This window comes from Eublepharis macularius, chromosome 11 (genome assembly GCF_028583425.1).
Source record: "Eublepharis macularius isolate TG4126 chromosome 11, MPM_Emac_v1.0, whole genome shotgun sequence".
Lineage (NCBI taxonomy): Eukaryota > Metazoa > Chordata > Lepidosauria > Squamata > Eublepharidae > Eublepharis > Eublepharis macularius.
The window spans coordinates 24,779,320-24,802,535 of NC_072800.1; the positions used below are offsets into that span (position 1 = coordinate 24,779,320).

Here is a 23,216-nt window from a genome sequence, read left to right on the forward strand (position 1 = left end):
TTCTGAAGTAAGGGGGGGTTGGCAAACATATTACACTGTAAATTTCTTACTCTAAAGTCAAAGGCTCTTAAAAGTGTTCATCTTTGGTTGGACTGAGGCCTTTTTTAAAAAAAGGAAAAAAAATAAAATTGAGTGAAGTGGCTTGAAATAGGCCTGATAAGGCCAGCACTTCACAGGCTTTCCCATGTTTACAGCCCTGACCTGAAAGAATTTTGTAGGCCTATCTCCATGTTACAGTACCTATCATTTCAATGTATTTCATATAAATTCCATGTATATAACTTTTATTCTTAAAGCCTGATACTTGTTCACAATCTTCCTAAGCCTATCTTTTTTTTTAAAGCTGTTGATTGTTACCATTTTTCCTTTTTAAAAAAGAGAGTAACAATTGAAGCAAGTAGCCCGCAAATCATCAATTCACCTTACTCAGAAATATAGCAAATATAGTTCACTTTACCAGGAAATATGGCAACGAATCTCGTGGTGATAACTGATGAATTTATTGCAGCATGAGTTCTTGTAGACAAGAGCATCTGATGTATGAAGTGGACAGTCAAGGAATCTTGGACACACAATCTCATGTCATGATAACTCAGCTATTTTTTCATGCGCCATATATTTCTTTGCTGTTTTTACAACGAGACCACATGTGCGCAATATCTGAAATGGCATGTTTGCTGCCACCTAGATCATTGTTCCCACCAGGGCTTTTTTTCTGGGAAAAGAGGTGGTGGAACTCTGTGGGTTGCCCTCAGAGAAAATGGTCACATGGCTGGTGGCCCCACCCCCTGATCTCCAGACAGAGGGGAGTTTAGATCGCCCTCCGCGCCATGAAGCGTGGAGGGCGATCTAAACTCCCCTCTGTCTGGAGATCAGGGGGCGGGGCCACCAGCCATGTGACCATTTTCAAGAGGTTCTGGAACTCCGTTCCCCCGCGTTCCCCCTGAAAAAAAGCCCTAGTTCCCACATTGCACTGGGTACTGAAGATTCAATTTTTGCACATAAAGGAAGTTCAAAAATAGACCTTACTTTGGGCACAATACTTGCATTTTTGAGTCAAGCATACTAAATACCCCTGCACTGGTGATTTGCTCATAATTTTAAAATAAGTGACATTTCCAGTAGTTTTGTGTCTGTCTAGTGATCAGCACAGAAGCATTCAAATAGCCTTTACTGCTGCATGTTCATTGTCCTGCTGACTGAAAGAGGGCTTACACGATTCTATATAAGCATAATTCAGTCCTACTTGCATGCTATTTGTCTGTGCTCTGGTGCCTCCCCTGCTTGCTTACACAGGAACAAACATTTTGCTTGTATTCCCTGGAAGTCAGGCAGCTGTAGATGGCAGAGAAGGCAACAGAGATACTCCCCCCACCCCCAAAAATGCAGAGCCCAACCAAATCATTATTATTTATTTATTATTTATGTCATTTATAGTCCACCTTTTTCACTGAGACTCAAGGCAGATTACACAGTGTGAGTTTAGTACAGTCAGTTTCAAGGACATTTTCATAAACAATGCTATAGGGTGAATAAGCACAATTTTACAAAGACATGACATTAGTAAGAATCTAATTCAGAGCAGAACATAAGCAATTATAGGGCTGACATTAGACCACTTGAAGCACAAGTAGCTCATAGGAGCACATATTTAAGACAACAGATAGGACATAAGGCAACATAGTGGTGAAGTCTATGGTCCTTTACTCATCAGAGAAGCATCTGAGAGTCCCTACAATACAAAAGCCTTTTGAATAATTCAGTTTTGCATCATTTGCAGAAAACTAGGAGAGTCGGAGCTCTCCTGACCTCCTCAGGGAGGCCTTTCCACAGGCTAGGGGCCACCACAGAGAAAGCCCGTGTATGGGTTGCTGTTGATTTTGCCCATGTGCAGGGTGGCACATGCAGGAGACCCTGTTCAGATGAGTAATGTGAGAGATATAAGATTCTTTGGAGTCTTTAATCTTCTTTAAAAGCAGCCATTCACACCAGGGCAGCAACACAACTTTGGAGGGAGAAGACCAAACAAAGTGGTGGTAGCGGTAAGTGCCATCAAGTCATAGTTGACTTATGGTGACCTCTGCTGGGGTTTTCAAGGCAAGAGACTGAGGTGGTTTGCTGTTGCCTACCTCTGCACAGTGACCCTAGTCCTCTTTGGAGATCTCCCATCCAATTACTAAACAAAGCTGACCCTGATTAGCTTCCAAGATCTGACAAGATCGGACTTTCCTGGGCTATTTACGTCAGGGTCAAACAAAGTGATACAAGTGTAATTTTGTATGAATTCACTTGCTGATGTGTAAAGAAAGGAATGAACAGGGATCTATTTCTACACAAAAATTCACTACGCATGAGGGCAAGTGGAGCTGAATCCTGTATTCCCTTACCTTGCTGTAATTGGTTGAGCTATTTCAGCATTTTTCTCCCAATGTAGCTGTGATATCACAAATCAGTTGGGAATGAAGAAAAATGCCGAAATAAATTGGCAAAATGAGGTAAGGAGGTGAGAGGATTTTATGACTCTTACCCACGTACTCCATTTTTGTTTAATAATAGATGCACATGCCCTGCCATGATAGAAAACAAAAAAGTTACAGCCAGAGATGTGTTGGCCACTGAAACGAAAGAAATGGAAACTGAATGTAATAACCAAGCTATTATCTGTAATGCCAATAATAACAAATCCAAATTATGATTTTAGAAGGAAAAAATCTTAATATGAAAACAAAAAAAATGCATACATCCAGGGCTTTTTTTCAGTGGGAACACAGTGGAACGGAGTTCTGGGACCTCTTGAAAATGGTCACATGGCTGGTGGCCCCGCCCCCTGATCTCCAGACAGAGGGGAGTTTAGATTGTCCACACCGTGGCATGGAGGGCAATCTGAACTCCCCTCTGCCTGGAGATCAGGGGGCGGGGCCACCAGCCATGTGACCATTTTCTCCGAGGGCAACCCACTGAGTTCCACCACCTCTTTTCCCAGAAAAAACACCCTGCATAAATCTAATGTCAAGGTTGGAAAACACCTCTGCCTGAAATCTTGAAGAGATATTGATAGACTAAATAAATCAGTAGCTCGTTAAAATTTGAAGCTGGGTCATCTGCCTATGTTGGCATGGGGCTACGGAACCTGAACGCATCATCTTCTAGATTCATGCTAAAAATTATATAGAGTGATGTAACCTCTGCATATCCTGCAAAACAAAATGCCTGGTGCCAATACATGAACAGGAAGCTCGGTATAGAAAAGGAGTTAAAATCCAAACGCCACAACGGTATCAGGAAGAAGCCAAAGCCTACAAAGGAAAGCATAACAGCAAAATCTAGAGTTACTTTAGATCAGGGCTTTTTTTCAGCTGGAATGTGGTGGAACAGAGTTCCAGAACCTCTTGAAAATGGTCACATGGCCGGTGGCCCTGCCCCCTGATCTCCAGACAGAGGGGAGTTTAGATTGCCATCCACACCACTCGACAGTGCGGAGGGCAATCTAAACTCCCCTCTGTCTGGAGATCAGGGGCGGGGCCACCAGCCATGTGACCATTTTCACCAAGGGCAACCCACTGAGTTCTACCACCTCTTTTCCCAGAAAAAAAGCCCTGCCTTAGATACATGAAATTAGGTGATTTGCAGGTGAATGATACATTTTTCTATGACTTCCTTTCTGTCTTTTGATGTTTTTAAAAAATTGTGTGTGGTGGTTTGCGGGGTCTGGGGGGGCAGCCCTCTGTCAAAAAGCCCAAACACCAAGCAGACATTTTCTTTAACATAAGGAAATTTAGATAGGTGCGACAATTCGGGCAAAGATTTGGACAACACTCATTTTCTCTCTGGATGATATATATATACTTCCCCATGGAGAGTCTGAATAAATAACCATGTCCCATTTTCTCCCTCTTCTTTCTTCACATTCATCTCCTTTTTAATGTATAAACGTCTGATGTATTATTAATCTCAAAAGGTAAACTGGCAAGATTCTTAATCAAAGCAAGTACCAGTTCCCGCACAAATTATCTGTTTACTGTCTGCCAAGAAACACGCTCCTTTAGAAACAGCAGGTATTTAAACTGTGTTTTTGTAGAAACAAATCTCTGGGGGTTATTTTTTTCCTAAGCAAAAAGATGGAATGTAAAAATATGTTGCTTCACTCTTCAAAATCAATAGAAGTTGTAAGTGTTTAACTATGGCAGGATTGTATCTCAATAATGAACAATATGCTTCTCTTGGAAGAATAAACACTTTCAGATTATCTCACGGAGATTGTTGGAGAAAGTGTGTCCCAGATGAAACTTTCCTGTTACTCAAAAATGACTTTATTTTGGAAAGATGCTTCCAAAGGAATTTAAGAATGTATGGGTCCAGTAGCACCTTACACCCCAACTAGATTTCCCAGGAATTAGCTTTTGATATTCAAAGCTCTTTGTCGTCTTTGTCTTTGTGACATCTTACCTAAAGCTCCCAAATTGATTCCGTTTATTAAAGAACAAACCAACCTCTTAAACTGAGCTTGGAAACACATCAGTGACCACAGGAGTTGTTTCTACACAGGTGTAATGGTGTATGTATCAGCTAGCTCGAGTCCCAACAACAAATGGGCTGAAGCATTTTGCACTATATCTTGGCAATAACTTCCACGTAAATCAGTGGAGCTTTCTTTCAATACACGAGTTTTAGGATTCGCTTGTTAAAGAAGGAAGAGTGTATGTTAGCAGAAGATGGAGCATTTCTTGGAAATTGGGACAAGGATCTTAGTCCAATGGCCAATGTAGAAAACAGTGGTGTTAGTTTTTTTTCATGCGATAGGTGACTTATGAATATGATAGCTCTGTGATTGTGTTTATGTTTATGATGAACATGATTCATGTTTATGATGAACATGATTGCTTGATTATGTTTTCTGAAATTTATAATTTGTTGTGAAGTACACATTTTACAAACACTGTCATGTTGTTCAAGGCATTTTCCATGGTTTCCATAACAAGTAAAAGTGATGTCATGAATCCAAATTTTTAAACTACCCTTTTAAAAATATGCCCACCCCTCATCTCCACCTCATTTATTAATGTTGAATAAAATACAAAAATTTTAATTCATAATTCTTTCTTTTTCATTGTCCTTAATTTTCTACCTCTTTTGTTGCAAACTTTCCCTGCAAAGTAAGTATTTATATAATATTTACTTACTATTTGTTTGTTTATTTGATATATTTTTATCCTGTCCTTCCTCTAAGGCACTCAGAAAATCAATTAAGATACTTCCATGGATTGGCATATCAAAGAAAGAGATAAAATTAATTTCTGAACTGGATCTATAAAAGAAATATTATGGCTATAATTTTCTACTCCGTTACATTCACCAAAGTTATGCGGAAACCATTAAAAAGTAAGTGTAGGATTGTAACCAAGAACTCCACAGACTGCTGTAGCTCATGGGGGCAAGAGCAGAGGGCATTGTGGAACATCTTGCCATAATACTTTAATTAATATTTTATCCCTAATACAAAGAAGCTATATGCCTGACCTCAGAAGAATTGTGTATACAGTAGGAACTTCTTTTTCAACTTTTTAGCAAAGTTGCTGCTGCTGTCAACGAAAGATGAATTTACTCTTCTCCTCATGTCTATCTACTTATTTTCCAAAGCTATTTGATATATAATCAATACAATGGGTTGGATCCAATTAGGTTTTCTGCTGGTGAAAATAAAAGAAGGAGGCTGGTTGTTTTTAAGACTATGCTGAATTTTACGGAACCTTCATGAATAAAAGCCATGTGGGGACAGGGACTGTAGTATGTAGGCAAGATTGATGGTTTTCCTGGCCTCTGGCAGGGATGGGGGGGGGGGGAGACGGCAGGTGGGGGACACTTGTCTTTGTGCATGTATGAATGTACACATATGCTCTGCAAATGTAATGATATCACTTCCACTAATGACATCATCACATTGTTACCACACTGGAACCACTCTGGTGATTACATCACTTCTGGGTATATAGGAAATGATGTCATCACATTACAGGCGGCATCTCGACATTACTTGGAAGGGCCTGTGGCGATCAGGTAACTATCTCATTTCTTCCCCCGCCAGCCAGCTGAACAGTGTTAAGGGTCGCTGTCTGGGGGCATGGAAACCCTATATGGAGGGGAATATGGTGGGTTAGAGTGGCTGGATCCAATCCATTATCTTTCATAAACTAAATATTCTGCTGCTTACAGGTTTTGGAAAGGCTTGGCATCATTTTTTTAAACAGTTACATGAAATGGTGCAATATTCAACATCAAACACACATACTGCAGACATATTGCATATGATAGATAAATATATATCCAAAAGGTTTAACTTATTCAATCCTGTATTTTCTTTCATCATAACAGATATCGTTACAACTGAAGTAAGAAAACACAATATACTCAAGGTAACAAACTCTTCTGAGCCCTATATTGATTCTAATAGTAGATCCCCTTTATACTATACACACACAGAGATATACACCTGTTTCTTCAAAGCTTTAGAAACATTAAAACAGAAGTCCCGTGAAGAAATCTAAAACTATACATTGTAAACATGTATTCTACACCATGGTTAATGAAGGGCAATGATCAATGTAGTTTATACACCAAGTAAAGAATCTGATCAGAATTAGTTTTATTACTTTTGCAATCTGCCTTGAGTCTTAGTGAGAAAGGTGGACAATAAATTAAATAAATAAATAAACACCCTGAGCACAAAGTGCCAACTGTGAATATGAGATCTTTCTCTGCCAAAGCAACTCAGCACAACCACAACCTCAAATGGCAAAACTCAGTTTGGTCTTCTGCCTATGTATGTGAAAATGATTCTAGTATAATAAATTCTATTTAATGTAAATTAGATTATTTGAAATGAAAATAGAAATGATGCATGTTTTAGAGTGATTTCTAGGAGAGCAATCTGATGAGCATTTGGTTGTTCACACTTTTCGACCCATTCCATAGCCACTTCCAAAGATGCACATTCTAGAAAGGAAGACTGTGCATTCAATATACACAATAGTGCCAAAGAATGGGCGCAGCATGTTCAAATTGCACTAGCAAATGATCAAAACCCTGTTTCTTGGTGTTACATAGTTGTATATTACACACATTCATACCAGAAAAAATATTCTAATATTCAATAAAGCAATTGTCTTAGGGATTTACTTAATCCATTTAGTTTTTTAATTGGGGCTGCCTTCTGGCCTGGAACTCCTTGTAACCTGCTAGTTTCCTTCTGTAGAAATATACATAAGATAAGGCTACTGGCATTTAACTTTGAGCAACTTGTGCGCCGTTTTCTTTTGTTATGGAGGAATACATTTGATTGGATTCAGAGCTAATATTGGTGACACATCTATAAGTTTCCCACGATTCAGTGCTATATGCGGATCCCCCTTGAATTCGTGTAACTTTTGTTTCCAGCAAAAAAACCCCTTAAATTGGATCAAAACTAAATGAATGCTTATGAAAAAGTCTTGCAATTAACAAAAACTGAAGTGTTATTACTGTTTGGTTTATATGTGTACGCTCTTCATATCAAACAGATTTGCAACTAGGCTTGCATAATTAAATTTTACAAGATTAATGTATTATTTATTTGTAGTACATGATCATTTTTCCCTTTTAAATGTTCCCAACATCTTGTTGATATGTGACTGTCAAAAACTAGAGTCATTAGTTCCATTGGTTTCAATAACAGTTGGTTTGAGCTTCAAGTGGAAGAGACGGGTTAAGCAGGTTGAATCCTCTGCTTCTACCTTTTTAAAATGTTTTGACCGGAGTGTCCAATAAAATGGAGGGGAGGAGATGCGAGAGTAAGGTGGGGGTATAAATGAAGTAAATAAATACGTGCATAAATAAACAGAAAGCTAGGAAGCTCATTCACCACAGACTGTAGAGGCTCAACCATAAATTGCATAATGTCTTTTATTTATTTGTTTTTATTCATTTATTAGGCTTCTAGCCTGCCCTCCCCGCAAGCGGGCTCAGAGCGGGCCACAGCAAATATAAAAACGTTTTAAAATCACAATAAAAATAACATCGTAATTATCATAGAACACAGTTCCTAAGATAGCGACTAACACAGCCCACCCCTGCCAACCGTGCACTGGGGAGGGGGGGGTGGAGATAGAGAATAGTCATTATTGTCCGTACTACAACTCGTGTGAGTGGTCAAGATGACTATACAGCCCCTCTGACAAGAGACCAGTCGGGAGGCTTCTTTTATGCTTCCTTTTGATTCCACGTAGGCCAATACACTGCCCAGAACAAGAACAGGAAGTTGCAATAGCACAGGCTGTTCTTTATTTTGAGAGCAATCCTAAGCAGAGTTACTCCAGTCTAAGCCCATTGATTTCAATGATCTTAGACTGGAGTAACTCTGTTTAGGATTGCGCTGTTAGATTATGTTTGGGGGCAACAGTCTTCTTGGGAAGGTGGGAGATGCTGTATGGCAGGAACAGGGGAGCCACGTTCCCCGATTGACTGAGGGCCAAGCTACAAGTGACGAATGACACTTGAACGGCAAGTGTATTTCTCCCTGTTCACTTGCCCTCCACTCAATCCACTTGCCATTCAAGTGTCATGCGTCACTTGTAGCTTGGCCCTCAGTTATAAAGGCACTATTCAGTGCTAACAGTCTAATTATATGCCATGTTGTGGTAGGTTGTCAATGTAGGCACAAGGGGATTCGTTATCCTCTTACCCTCACTATGGATGGCAGACACAATCCATTTATGAAGACACCAACACCCATCAGCATTAGGATTTCAGCAATGGCGAACAGCCTCTAAGGGTTCTGGAAGTGGAAAGGGAAGGAAGGCAGGGATCCCAACAGAGTGGATGACATCTGAGAAATTTATCTCTTCAATCTTGCTACAACTTTGCACTGGAGGAAGACTTTTAGAAGTTTTAGAAGAATGTGCAGCATAGCTGATGTGTGTGTGCGTGCATGCACACAACCCTCTACTTGTGCCACAACAACAAAACAGTCAATGACACACAGAACAGTGCAATCCTATGCAGAGTTACTCCAGTCTAAACCCATAGATTTCAACAGACTTAAACTAGAGTAACTCTGCATAGGATTACACTGTTTTCACTTAGTCCAAGGGGTAAAAAAAAGGTAAAGGTAGTCCCCTGTGCAAGCACCGAGTCATTACTGACCCGTGGGGGGGATGTTGCATCACGACGTTTTCTTGGCAGACTTTTTACGGGGTGGTTTTCCATTGCCTTCCCCAGTCATCTACACTTTACCCCGAGGAAACTGGGTACTCATTTTACTGACCTCGGAAGGATGGAAGGCCGAGTCAACCTTGAGCCGGCTATCTGAACCCGGCTTCCGCCAGGATCAAACTCAGGTTATGAGCAGAGCTTGGGCTGCAGTACTACCGCTTACCACTCTGCACCAAGGGAGGAATACCTAAAACTAAAATGTAGTTAAGAAACTTACACATAGTTTCAATTATTAAACACCACTTATTATTTTCAAACTGTTGGTAGACTGCAACAATCCTATGTAGCTACAACGTTCTGCAGGATATAATATTTACAGGTCCAAATTGTAACGTTCCCCAATTTTATAGTTACCCTTTTTTATAACAAAATCAAAAAGAGTCCGGTAGCACCTTTAAGACTAACCAACGTTATTGTAGCATAAGCTTTTGAGAATCACAGTTCTCTTCGTCAGATGACTCTTTTTGATTTTGCTACTCTTTTTGATTTTGGACTCTTTTTGATTTTGCTACTACAGACTAACACGGCTAACTCCTCTGCACCTTTTTTATAACGGCCATGTTCTGTTATTATACCAAGGACTGGAAACACAGCACTATAATATACACTTAGTTTACTCATAATGTAATCCCCTGCACAGTTATGGGCTTTTAAAAAAATAATAGCCTGAATATTGACACCTTGGGGGGGGGGCTTTCCCAAGACCTGATGGGAGAATTGGTGGAAATCAGCACAGCCTTATATACCAACATCTTTTTTTAACAAAAAAGTACTGTGTTGAAAAGAAACTGCATAGAACGGAACTGTGACTCTGTGGACACAGAAAGCACTGAAATTCAGTTATTCACCAAACTTTCCACATGGCTCTTAATATGTTGATTAAAGAGAAGATAACTTTATGCTGCAGTGTTAACAAGGATAAATAATATATCTCATAATGCTATATGGATTTCTGTGACTACATGTTTCTCAATGAAATCTGGATTTCTTCCATATTAGTGAAAAGTAGGTCTTCTAACTATAGAAATTAGATCCTTGTATGCCATTAAAGGTATTTGAACTGAATTGAATTAGAAATTAAACAAACTATTACTTTTGAGAAGTTAATATTTCTTTAACAAGTTTTACATTCACAAATGGCACATATGGTCATTGTGGTGAACTGCATTCTTCTCATATCTGAAAAAGTAAAGATTTCAGCATAGAAAAGATTCAAAAGTGGACAAGCTGGTAAACCAAGCAATAACACAAAAATTAAAATATCAGTATTTTAGAAGAACCTAATGATGTAAAATGGAGGGAGGAGGGAGGGAGAGAAGTTTTTTAAAGTAGTAAGGTATGCTCACAAAAAAAGGGGACTAATTCAAGGTATATAAATAGTTCAACATCACTTTGTGCTTGTTAAAGATCTATGTCAAAGTTCTTTACATTTGTTTGAAAGCCAAATAACCTCAGACTGGTAGTCTTCAAGTCCAAAAAGCTGTTGTCTTCCGTTTGTCTGCACTGATAGCAAAGTATCGTTTTGAAGGTAAGCCAAACGTGTGTTGTATTACCTTCACAAGCGAAAAGAAGAAGAAGAAAAGAAGGTACTATCAATCTTAATCCTGAATCTCTGCCACCTGAAACTGGAGCTACTACGACTGGAAATGAGCCAGTTACTATGGCCTCTCAAAGAGTAACACACAAAACCATCTAACACTGCCATTGTGAGACACTGCAACGCACTGTGTTTTTCGAGGAGAAGCTGAGGGCCTTCGTGATTATTTCATCCCCTTGTCTTTGATAATGAGAGAGAGATTGAGGAAAGATTCATGAGCCTACACAATAATTAAAAAGCATTATTTCACAAAATGATGAAAGACAGATATTTCTGACACAGAGAAATATCTACACCATTAGACCCAAGTAATCTGCAACCACTGTTATAGAAGAGAACAATTACTCAGGAAACTCCACAGAAAAGTGGATCTTAAAGATTCCTAATTTTAAAGGATGCTTAACTAAACACACAAAATCACTTTCCAAATGACAGATGTCACCTGGGTTAAGCATTACCCCACCCCCATCCGTCTTAGATCCATTTTTCTTGCCTTCTTATAAGCAATAATATAGTCTTCTTCTACCTTCCTAAAGGCTACAGTTTCAAGTCTGAATGCAAAGCATAACCTAGATAAGTGCCTTACAGTGCAATCCTAAACAGAGTTACTCCAGTCCCAATGGGCTTAGACTGGAGTAACTCTGTTTAGGATTGCACTGTTAATAGCCCATATTGATAAACTGGAGTGGGGGGGGAGGCTTTTTCTAAAGTATTGTCTTTGAAATCCATGGGATAGCTCCTTTTTAAAGCACGCTGAACACCAGATTTCAGCGGCTCACAGATTCATCAAATATGTGCAAACTATGGGCCCAACCTGGCAAAAGTTCAGCACTTTTAAGTCCCATTGAAAAAAACGGAGCAGATACAAGGGCATAACTCAGCCACCAAAATAAGTTCTGTTTAACAGTGCTTAATTGGATTCATGCTCTTCTTATTCACACATTAACTAGCACAAGAATACATCGTTTAGAGTAATTCCCATGTATATTTTTCTCACGGGTTGGCCTGCTGCAATTTAATTTTATTTGCGATTTTTGAAGAACAAAACTTTTTTTTAAAATTCTAGCAACACAAACGGAACTGAAGTTTCCTACTGTGAAAAGGAACTCTAGAAGTATCATTAGGGACCTTTTATTCCATATTACAAAACTTGCTGGAACTGAAACGTGCTGTAACAGAGAGTGAGTAACTGACTGAGATCCTAACAGTGTTGCTGTAAATTAGATAGAGAAATGTAATTTGAAGCGGAATGTATTGACTGCTCAACTTTCAAAGCAGCCAAATCTTTTTATTAATCTCTTGCTTTCAAAGCACATGAACTTTAAAAAAAAACAAATCAAATTGTTTCGCTGTTTTGTGTGAAACGTCAGCTTCATCATTTCTGAAAGTATCACAATTCATTCCCTGTATAAAATGGATCCAGTTCAGATAGCAACCAAACAATCACAGGTGAAAAGAAAATTCTGTCTTTCTCTCTCTTTTTTAAAACAGATATCACTAATAACTTTTACTCAAATGGAAATGACAATCTATAATAGGCATTGTATAATTCAACTATAATGATCTGGTTGGCTGTGTTATATAATTACATTACTATTTTTTTGTCTTCCTGTCTTTCTAAAAATGATAGGAGACTTCCGTTGATCAATATTGCATGGACTTTCTGCAAAAATCATTTTGCAGCTTCAAGCTGTAGCTGAAATACAGACATCTGGTCATATCTTCAGCTGCCTTACAGATTAAAGCACATCCAATATTGGCTGTTTTTGAAGGTATATTCTTCTTTCAAATAAGACGTTTCCATCTTAGTGTAAAATGCAAAATACATGCTTTCTAATGTTCTTCTTACAAAGTTGATTGTGGAAATAATTAAAAGGGACACCGTCCAAAGCAATTGCTGTAGAATCCAAATGTCACATTGGACTACGCAATGCTGCTTCAGTGTGGACGTATATCAACATCTATCACTCAAGTACACCCCCCCTCCCGAACATGCTCCGCTCCCTTTTCTGATTAGAGATTACAGTTGCTTGAGTTGTCTTACAGGGTGTCACGGGTTTGAATGACAGATGTCTGGGCTGAAGTGCCACTCGTCTAGTTTTCATTTTGGATATGAAACCAATATTCTTGAAAGGCTACATTTTCATGAGTTATTAATTCAACTGTTTATACAGTGTTCTAAGCTCATGCACCTTTTCTGGGGTGAGCTATTTTCTTTCAAACTGAAATCGTAAAATACACCTTTCAGAAGCAAGATCTCTTTTAATTTCTTTTCCCAATTTAAATTACACAACAAACAATTCTTTAATTTAATTGATCTCAAAGGAAGATTTTGAAGAATGATAGAATAAAGGTTAATGAAATACAAAAGAAAAAGGAAACGATCACTTTCAAAAAGAACTGCAAACCATAGGAAGAAGCCCCTTTTTAAAAAGATGTCTAAGAAAAGTTTTCTACGAACAAATGTTACAAGACATGTTCACAAGAGATGCGCAAGGAAAATATGAATCTCCGGCTGCACGCCCGCAAATTCCAATTTGCACACCTAATTCATACGTAATCAAACACACTGAAACCGGAGATTACTTTTACGGACAATATGGTAGCACCAAAACTGGACACCCAAAAGACAAAAGAGAGCACCAATGCAAGAGGAGCATTGTTGATGCCCTGCTCTTATGCATGGGACTCTTCTAGAGCAACTCCAGAGTCTCCGATTTGCAGATTTCAGCTGAAGTCGATAATGCAATGTTCTCTATCGAACCAAACTTTTGTCAGTCAAGGAGCAAACACTTTCCAACCGGACAGCAAAAGCTGGTGTGCGCTCTTTCCCCACCCCCTCACAGAAGTTGGCTCTTTCCTAAAGAATCGCCTGATTCTCCCCTCTCCGTTCAGAATCTCTGGCACCCAGCGCAGAGAGGCAACAACCCTCCGAACACGAAATACCTAGACAGACTTACCGAAGAGCTTGCTGGGAGTGTCCTCGTTGTCATTTGATTCCACAGGCGCAAGCAAGGGCTCATTCAGCTCGTTGTCTGAAGCAGCTGCCTTGTCCTCACCTCTCAACTCTGCATTCATTTCACTCCGCAGTGACAGCCAGGGCTTACTGACTTGTCCAGCTATCATTGGATCCTAGGGATGGGGGGGAAAGAAGAGTGAAGGGGGGGAAAGTGGCAGCTTTGGTGTGCAGATTCTCTTTCCCACTCCCTCTCTCCCTCTTGCACACACACACACACATACACACACACACACACACACTCTCTCTCTCTTTCTCTCTCTTATCTCTGGCTGCTCCCGCTGTTATTGCTGGCTGCAGTCAAGTGAAGAGCTATTACAGATCCAATGAGTTTTCCATTACTCCCCACCCTATTAAAGCTCAACTAGCATGTGAAAGATTCCGGATGCTTTGGAGGAAAAACTTCAGCAACCGCGACATAACCAACACAGTTTTAATTGTGGGATGTGCTTCTTTGTGTGTGTGTGTCTGTCTCTCTCTCAGTGTGTGTTTTTACACCTCTCTCTTCACTTTAATGTGGTACAGTAAGTAGAGAGGGGAAATTGCTGTCAGTGAGGTCCGGCACTACATTAAAAAAAAAGACTGTAAATGTCCTAAAGCTTTTCTTTCTAAAAAGAAAAAAAAAGCATTCCTCACTTGTATGACATTCATCAAATCAGAAAGACAACAACATTCGCGGTACAAAAGTGTTTCTGCCACTATATGAACCAATAATTAAAAAAAAAACACAGAGCCATCTCATCTCAAACCATTGAGAGAAAACAATGAAACCTCTTACTCTTTTGTCTTTGGGCTATTAGTAGCTCAAAAGTCCATGAACTCACCTCTTAAGGAAAAGAAAGCAGATAAAATAGATAAATTAAACACACATATTAACAAAAGACAACACCAGTGAAGGATACTTACAAAATCATTCTTGTGTTGGGGAAATTATATTTCCGTAATAAATATGCATCTATGCAAAAAAATACATAGATTTAAAATGTTTCCTGCATGTCTGAATGTATTGTATCTTCTCGTTCAGAGGGTAAGGGGGTGGGGGGCAGTATCAGATAATGGCTTCCAATGAGAGCCTATAATTCGCTTGCCACTAAACCAGCAAGAAACTGAGAGGGGGAAGGGGGGAAGCCAAAAAGAACCAAGTCACCTTGCTGGACTATCTGCCAACTATTTATTGCTAAGTTCATGCCTAAATGGTTCTTATGCAGAGAACAGGTGACCAGTGCGCATGTAGGTTGGTTAGCATGTTCCCTCTGCCCCATCTGCACATTGGTCGATGGTTGCCTATGGGTTTTTTTAATGTATTCATGTCTGAAAAGTGAATTTGATATGACACATGATAATCTATGAAAATGTTAATCAATACAAATAGTTTAAGCTGTCATCAAATGCACTTCTTTAGTCAATACTCATACCGCCGAAAACAATGTCACTGTCACCAGGGTTTAATTTGCACAGCACTTAAATATCGGACCCTGTGCATCAATGCACTCTACTCCAAATACTGTAGGTAAACACATTTTCTCCCTATTTAAGGCTGCAGCACTCAGCGTGCATTTAGTCCAAGCCGAATCCTCCCTTTTGAATACCTTGATAGGTCCACTGGAGGGCAAAATTAATACTTAATTGAATCTCACAGTCATCAAAATAATCAATACTTTTTATTATTTATTCTTTACAGTCTGTTGACTGTTTCAAACCTCAGAGGGAATGGGGGTGGGTGGGAAAGGATTCATGGCTTTGAAACACTGTCATTTAACAAGGTAATTTTCAGGGGACATTAGGGGTTGTGAAACATATAATAAAACAAAAATGGTGGCTTATAATAGGAAGAAAGAAAAGAATTATATTTCTGCCATCTAACAAAACAGGATAAATAAAAAAAGAAGGAAGTGCAGGGAGAGAGAGAGAGAGAAAGGAGGGGGAGGGAGGGAGAGAGACTGGCTTTTGAAGGGTTTTATCATATCAAGAGCAGAGCTGAGCTTTCATAATGCTGACATTTCTCATCCTGACAATCCTAAACAAGTGGAAAGGATGAGATGGGAGATATCATCTTTCATCACATTCCCCAGCTTAAGAACCAACATGACAGCTTCTCTCCCCTTTACGCTGTTAATTACTAAATAAAATACTACTCTCTGTCAGCATTAGATTATTGCAGATAGGAACCACGAACATTACTCCACGGTTGTTATGTTGTTGTGGGTGTTGTTTTAAAAAAAAGAAGAAAGTCCAGTGATATCTACCTTGAGCTTTTCAGAAAATAAATTGGGCTTCTGCTGACATAATTGAAATGTATTCATTTAAATCAATGAGGCCAATGCGTATCATTTCCACATGAAATTGTGGGTATTGGCGATATATTAACGAGCATGAATTTGGCAAGTGGTCTTTGTGGACATTTGGGGTGTATGATGCCCCTCAATTAAAGTAACACTGGATGCAAACCAAGGCAATCCTTAAGCTTTCATTGACCTATCTGTAATATAATGCTTCTGCATTCCGTCAGGGAAACCCTGTTCTTTGTGATGATTTGCCGGCACGCTAAGTCTTAGGATCAGTCTATTAGCCTCATTAAGCAAAATCTATTGTTTTGCATTATGGGAGTCATCCATTCACATCACCACAGTTCAATGGAAGAGTCTGCACTGTGCACATACCCTTTTGACACAAGAAAAGCTGCCCTCCGCTGAGCAGAATGGGGAGGCTTTGGGTGAGTGGCAGCAGGTTGAGAGTTTTTTGGATCGTGGAAACTATTTCAAAGCACTTCAACTTATCTATAACTGACATTTTATCAGAGATCCATAAGGAACATGGCAAATTTTAGGTAAATTTAATGAGTGCTGGATGTTATTCCTCATATTCTGGAATGATAAAGTTTCTAATAAAATTTTGCCATTTGCATTCCACGAATGACTAAAGCGGAGATGTTGCTTATGTCTTCTATTAGGATAATCATTGTATTACCTTAGTATGACTCAGAGAGTCTGTGTATATTGCTTGAATTATTATTTGGTGTGTATTTATAGTTAGCTTATCTCATTGAATCTTTTAAATGTAATTCATAGTTATACACAGTTTTATTAATAGTTTGATTTATCACACTGAATTTCATGTAGGATACGTAGATTGATTTGCTTATAATCTGCTTGTCTCACCAACCATTGAGACTGGTAAATTGTAATTTATTAGGAAATAAAATAATATTACATCAACTCATCTAAACCTTGAACAGAGATCATTAGAAACATCCTCCCCCCCAAAAAAGTTCACAAAAATATTCTCCTGAAAATTTCTGCTATGAGATCACATCTTTCATCAGAAACAAACAACATCAACAGTGGAATAAATTTAGTTTGTAGTCGTTTCACAGTGACTTCTCAGCTGAAATGTTTACTAATAACAACAACAACAACATTTGATTTACTCAATTTATATTCTGCCCTTCAGGACAATGTAATGCTCACTCAGCGCAGTTTACAAAGTGTGTTATTATAATCTGCACGACAATCACCCTGTGAGGAGGGTGGAGTTGAGAGAGCTCCAAGAAGCTGTGACTGACCCAAAGTCACCCAGCTGGCCGTAAGCAGAGGAGTGGGGAATTAAACCCGGCTCTCCAGATTAGAGTCCTGCTGCTCTTAACCACTACACCAAACTGTAGTGATTTGGATCCAGACTACTGAGAACAGAATGGAGTTCATGAAAGGTGACCTCTGTTCCAAGGAACTGTTGCTCATGACCATCAAGGGAACCTTGGAAATTCCATGGGATGTGTTACGGGGTGTGGCAGGGGGCTACCCCTGATTATCATCATCTCCACCCCTGCACACATTCTCGTCCCTTTCAGTTAAGTGAGAGACAAATTCTACTTATCTTCCTACTCAGTCCCAAACATCAACCTTCAGAAACAGCTTTTATGGGGAACAGAAAGCTGCAAGGGTAGGGGTGTGTAGCAAAGATCCCTCTCCCAAACTTCCTTTTCCATTTGTGGGAAAGGAAAATGTCTCTGCTACATCAAAGCCATTATTATTTCTTCAAGATTCTTTTGGGGTACTGTTTTACTGATGCATGCTTCTATGTATTGGTAAAACACCACACAAAAATAATCTTGCATCAAGATTGCTTCTTTACAAGGTTTTATCAGTGCATACCTACATACTGTTAACATGATGGGGGAAGGAAATGCATAGCAGTTGAAAGCTGCAAGTTAAGCTACACTCACACAGCAGTTTGGATAAAATTAAGAAATAAAAAAGGACAATTTCATGAGTTTCATTTCAGAAACAAGTAATTCAGATCTAGGAAAAAATGTGGAGGAGAACTTCAGGAGCATCCCTAATTTAAAGCATTCAATGGATAACTTTAAGCGTGCATAACACAGAGCAGCGGTCCCCAACTTTTTTGAGCCTGCAGGCACATCTGGAATTCTGACACAGTGTGGTGGGCACAGCAACAATATGGCTGCCATAAAATGGCTGCTGCAGGAGACGGAGCCTGCCACAAAATGGCTGCTACACCTTACCTTCAGTCACACAGTGAAGATCTTTGTGCTGTGGGAGCAGTTTCTGCCAAAGCAATGTTTTTAAAAATCTGCACAGCCAATCAATACTCCAATGGCCAATCAGAAGCTATGCTTTGTAAAAGCCACCTGGCCTCACCCACTTTCTAAAAACACTTGATGAGCTCCAGAAAAAGTGTCAGCAGGCCCAATTGGGCACCACATTGAGGACCTGTGTCATAGAGAATGTGTCTCCTGATATGTCCCTCTCCAGAAGATTTCTACAAGCAGGTGGGAAAGCCTTGCTCCAAATCCCTAAAACCAGGAAAGCCTGGTGCCAGTCTGGAGCATTCCAGCTGTCACCTTAGAGTTCTCATAAGAGTTCTCCAAGCTGCTTCAATCCACCTGCCTTCAGCTATCAAAAACAATACAAGGCAAATTTCTTAGAACGGTCTGATTCTCACCAACAGCACAGAAAGTAGTAAGCTTCCTTCTGGGCTGCACCACATAAGACTGAGAGGGTTGTTGTCATGGCCCAGTCTGAGAGTGAGGTCTCCTCTGGAGGAGAGGAGCCTCGTGTAGCCAGCCAGGACTCCTCAGGAGAAGAGGAGCCCTGTGTAGCCAGCCCTAGCCCTGATTCAGCAGAAGCCAGCAATCAGGAGCAACAGCTGCTGGCTGATCAGAGCTTGCAGCCAGCAGCTGAGACACCAGCACCCTCTAGCTCCTACACCACAGGGGAAGCTCAGCCAGGGACTTCTACAGGTGCAGCGCAGCCAAGAGCCTCCACCCCCCCAGGTTCACCCATGCCCAAGAAACGCCGCAGGCAGCGCCAGAGGCTGGAACTGCAGGAGAGACGGCGCAGTGCTCGCCTCTTGAGCCAACGCCAGCTGCTGGAGAGTGATGATGAGTAGTGTCAGGATGGAGCCCTAGCAGCTGGCTGAAAACCACGCCTGGCTATAAGAGCCAGTCTGGAGGAACTGCCGGGCGTGGAAGCAACGTGTCTATTGCCTGCAACCACTCCGTGAACCGTGAACCGTGAACCGTGAACCGTGAACCGTGAACCGTGAACCGTGAACCGTGAACCGTGAACCGTGAACCGTGAACCGTGAACCGTGAACCGTGAACCGTGAACCGTGAACCGTGAACCGTGAACCGTGAACCGTGAACCGTGAACCGTGAACCGTGAACCGTGAACCGTGAACCGTGCCCACTTTTGGACCTGACACTACCGGTAAATGACCTTGGATTGTACCTGACCTTGCTCTTGGACTCTGGACTCACTCCTGGCGTTATCTCGTGCTCTGACCACCGGTTTGACCTGGCTTTTGCTCTTGGAACTCCCCTCAGACTCTGCCATTAAGGTTTGGACTTGAACCACCCTGCTTGGGCTGGCCCAGCCCGTGACAGTTGTTTTCCAACTCTGACTTGGCCAATTTCTGGAGATTTGGGGGTTCAGGCTGGGGAGGGGAGGGAGTTTTGTGGGAAGCTCTACTTCCTCCAGAGGAACTAATCTCTGTAGTCTGGAGTCAGTTGTAACTTCCCACAAAGAAGTTAATAACCCTATGCGAGGTGGGCATAGAAAAAGGGCATGCCAGAGACAAGACCAAGCTAGAACCCATTTCCCTGTCCTATAGTTTTCTATGCAAAGAGAATGTTTTTGCAGGAGCATTCCCTTGTGTGATTCCTACCCTGCTGCCTGTAGTAGCTCAACCTTGTCAGCCACAGGTTTAGTGCATTGTCAGCTATTGGAGAGAACTAGGTTTTTGATGCTGGCTTGTTGCTTTTTGTGTTATCATTACTCATTTTTGCTTTTCTGCTCATGGGATCTAATGGTTCTGGGTTTTGTCAACTGCCTCGAAAATAGAGTTGCCAACCTCTAGGGGTCTGGAGATCTCCCAAAATTACAACTGACTTCCAGATAACGGGATTTTCTGGAGAAAACGGCTACCTTGGATGGTACACTGTATGACATTAGACTCCACAGAGATCCCTCCCTCCTTAACCCCACTCTACCTATGCTCTATCTGAAATCTCCAGGTATTTCCCCAGCCAGAGTTGGCAACCTTACAAGATGAGGTATAAATGCATAAACAAATGCATTATAAGGGGGTCACGAGGTGGGTCCCAGGAATATCCCAACTCCCCCCCCTAGAATGTTGCAGAAGGGGGAAGGGGAAATCACCTTGGCTTGCCTGGACCACAACTGCAGTACTGACTTCCACTGGCCACTCCACAGCTGCACACTTGCACGATGCTTCCAGCACCACCTTGCAGCCCCCTCCAGTCAAGGCACTGCTTCCCTCCCTCCATTCAGTGATGCTTTGTGGTGGGGCTATTCCCTGAGACTATTATAAGCCTTTGCTGAAATAAGTCTCTCCATAAAAGGCACCAGATCCATGCATTACGCATGATTTCACGGACCAATTGCTCGAGGAAAGTTGAGTCTGCACACATACCCGATAGCATCTGGGATAAATGTTTCTTGCCAGAAGAGGAGGGGCCTAAGTTACCTGTTGCAGGAAGCAGGACCCCAGATGTAAAGCAGGACAGGGGGGGGGGGAGACCAGCCTTGTCCAGCAGCTGCACAGAAGTGTTTTTAAAAGATGGTATTTCAAGCGCTTTTGAATGTGTAATTATTGATTTTTTAAAAAGTTGTTCTCTCTTCAGATTCATTTATTTTTGAAAGGAAACCCTTCTGGAGATTGACTGTGCCTAAACAAATGCCACTGAACAATTTAAGTGCTGTCAGTTAGGATAAAGTATATGACAATTATGCACCATTAATTTATCACGCAAATTATTAGCTTGTGTTAAATGAACATACTGCTGCTGCCTGACCCTCAAAATCCCCAGCCAGAAAACCCAACTGTAACAACAACAACATTTGATTTATATACCAGCCTTCAGGACAACTTAATGCCCACTCAGAGTGGTTTACAAAGTATGTTATTATTATCCCCACAACAATCTCCCTGTGAGGTGGGTGGGGTTGAGAGAGCTCTGGAAGAGCTGTGACTAGCCCAAGGTCACCCGGCTGGTTTCAAGTGGAGGAGTGGGGAATCAAACCCGGCTCTCCAGATTAGAGTCCCGCACTCTTAACCACTACACCAAACTGAGATTTAAGGGAACACAGCATTGGAAGATGAGGCTATCCCTCTTTGGCAATATGGGGAAAGAACAAAAATTGGCGTAAAGATGTACTTTAATGAAAAACCACCATGATTTTTAACAGAACGAGTTTTGTTTCCATTGACTACCCAATACCTGAATGTTAACCCAAAGCAAAGTGGTTGAATCTTTCATGCAGACAAGTGGGACCCATGAAGATTTGCAGGGGATGGAAAATCCCATTTTCCTTTCCCAACATGCCTTTGATTCCTGCCCTCCGCCACTACTGGTTCTCCCTACCGCCACCACCCTTGTGGCTCTAGCTTCTATCTCCCTCCAAGCCCCTTTCTCATTTCCTTCTGCTACCCATCACCAGTGTTCATGCTCAACTCTAGGGAGTGTATGTTTTTTGCAACATCTGCGCATACACAACACTTTAACTTGCATGGTTACAAATTAGAGATTTTTTTTAAAAAGACATCTATGTGCAAACCGTAGGGTACCACTTCTGTTGGATGGTTCCATTACATTAATTATCATCTTGATTAACCAACACAGTTTCTTTTCTAGAATTTGTCCTTTTCAGTTACTCTTTGGGGATTCAAGCAGTGGCCTAGCTGGACTTTGATTACTTGCCCCAAGATAACGTTTGTCTGGAAGAGACAGAAGCAGTATGAGGCAGAGAGGTTAACCAAGGAGATACGCTGTGTGTGGACATTGTGGGACAAAAAGAAAATGGGTGTGAATGTATTCATGCCATTTTCCATTTTTTAAAAAAATTAACCTTCTGCTCTGAATTCTGCAAAAGACAGAAATGCCAGTTCCAGTAATGCCCCTCTCAGTGAGAATGCTCTGTATTGACAGCAGGGCTTTTTTTCTGGGAAAAGAGGTGGTGGAACTCAGTGGGTTGCCAGCACAGGGGGCAACTCCTGGTGGGAGGTGGTGCCCCTGGTACCACATGAGCACACGGAAAGTGCATGCAGGTTCCCAGGACCGCATAATTATGTCACTTTGGGTCAGCTGGAACAAGGCGAGAGTTTTTAAAAGTTTAAATAGCCCTCAGTGATAATGGTCACATGGCCGGTGGCCCCGCCCCCTGATTTCCAGACAGAATGGAGTTTAGCTTGCCCTCCACGCCAGCGCAGTGGGCAAGCTAAACTCCCTTCTGTCTGGAGATCAGGGGGCAGGGCCACCGGCCATGTGACCATTTTCCAGAGGTGCCGGAACTCTGTTCCACCACATTCCAGCTGAAAAAAAGCACTGATTGACAGTATTGTGTAAGGGGTTCATGAAATAAGGTATACAAAGTACTATATAAATTCTCAATATTACTATCAGCACTGCCTGATTGAAAGCCTCTCGTTACTTCCCTCAAACATGAATGTCGGATCCAAGAGCCACTTATATTGTACAAAGGTAGAGGAAGAACCGACTTGCTTTCACACCTTGTACTTTGTGGAATTTCCAAGTCCCATGATATCTGCTGCAAAAAGTAGTGCATTTGAGTACCCCCCCCCCCAATTCTCAAAACTGTTCCCACATTTTGTTTACTGCTGTTCAACCCTGTTTGCAGCCTTACTCAGTTGTTCTTCAACACAATTTTTTTTAAAAAAACTTCTTCATAAATATATGATCCAAATTAATCAAGAACCATATAGGCAGCAAGATGATGCTGTGCTGCCAAATAGCCACTTAGAACTTACAGTACTATGATATCAGAAAGCCAATTCAGAATGAGGGCAGGAAGCAGGGCC

At 41.0% G+C, this 23,216-nt stretch overlaps 1 protein-coding gene across 2 annotated transcripts in view; it reads right to left on the reverse strand.

The window, feature by feature from the left end:
* The window catches only part of POU6F2 (POU class 6 homeobox 2), a 485,869-nt gene that overhangs the window by 365,593 nt on the left and 97,060 nt on the right, over window positions 1-23,216 (reverse strand). The window contains exon 2 of one of the 2 annotated variants that reach the window (XM_054991628.1): window positions 13,801-13,972. In XM_054991628.1, the coding sequence (XP_054847603.1) occupies window positions 13,801-13,972 (172 nt within the window). Of the gene's footprint in view, window positions 1-13,800; window positions 13,973-23,216 lie in introns of those variants that run through there. The other variant, XM_054991629.1, reaches the window with a different exon arrangement.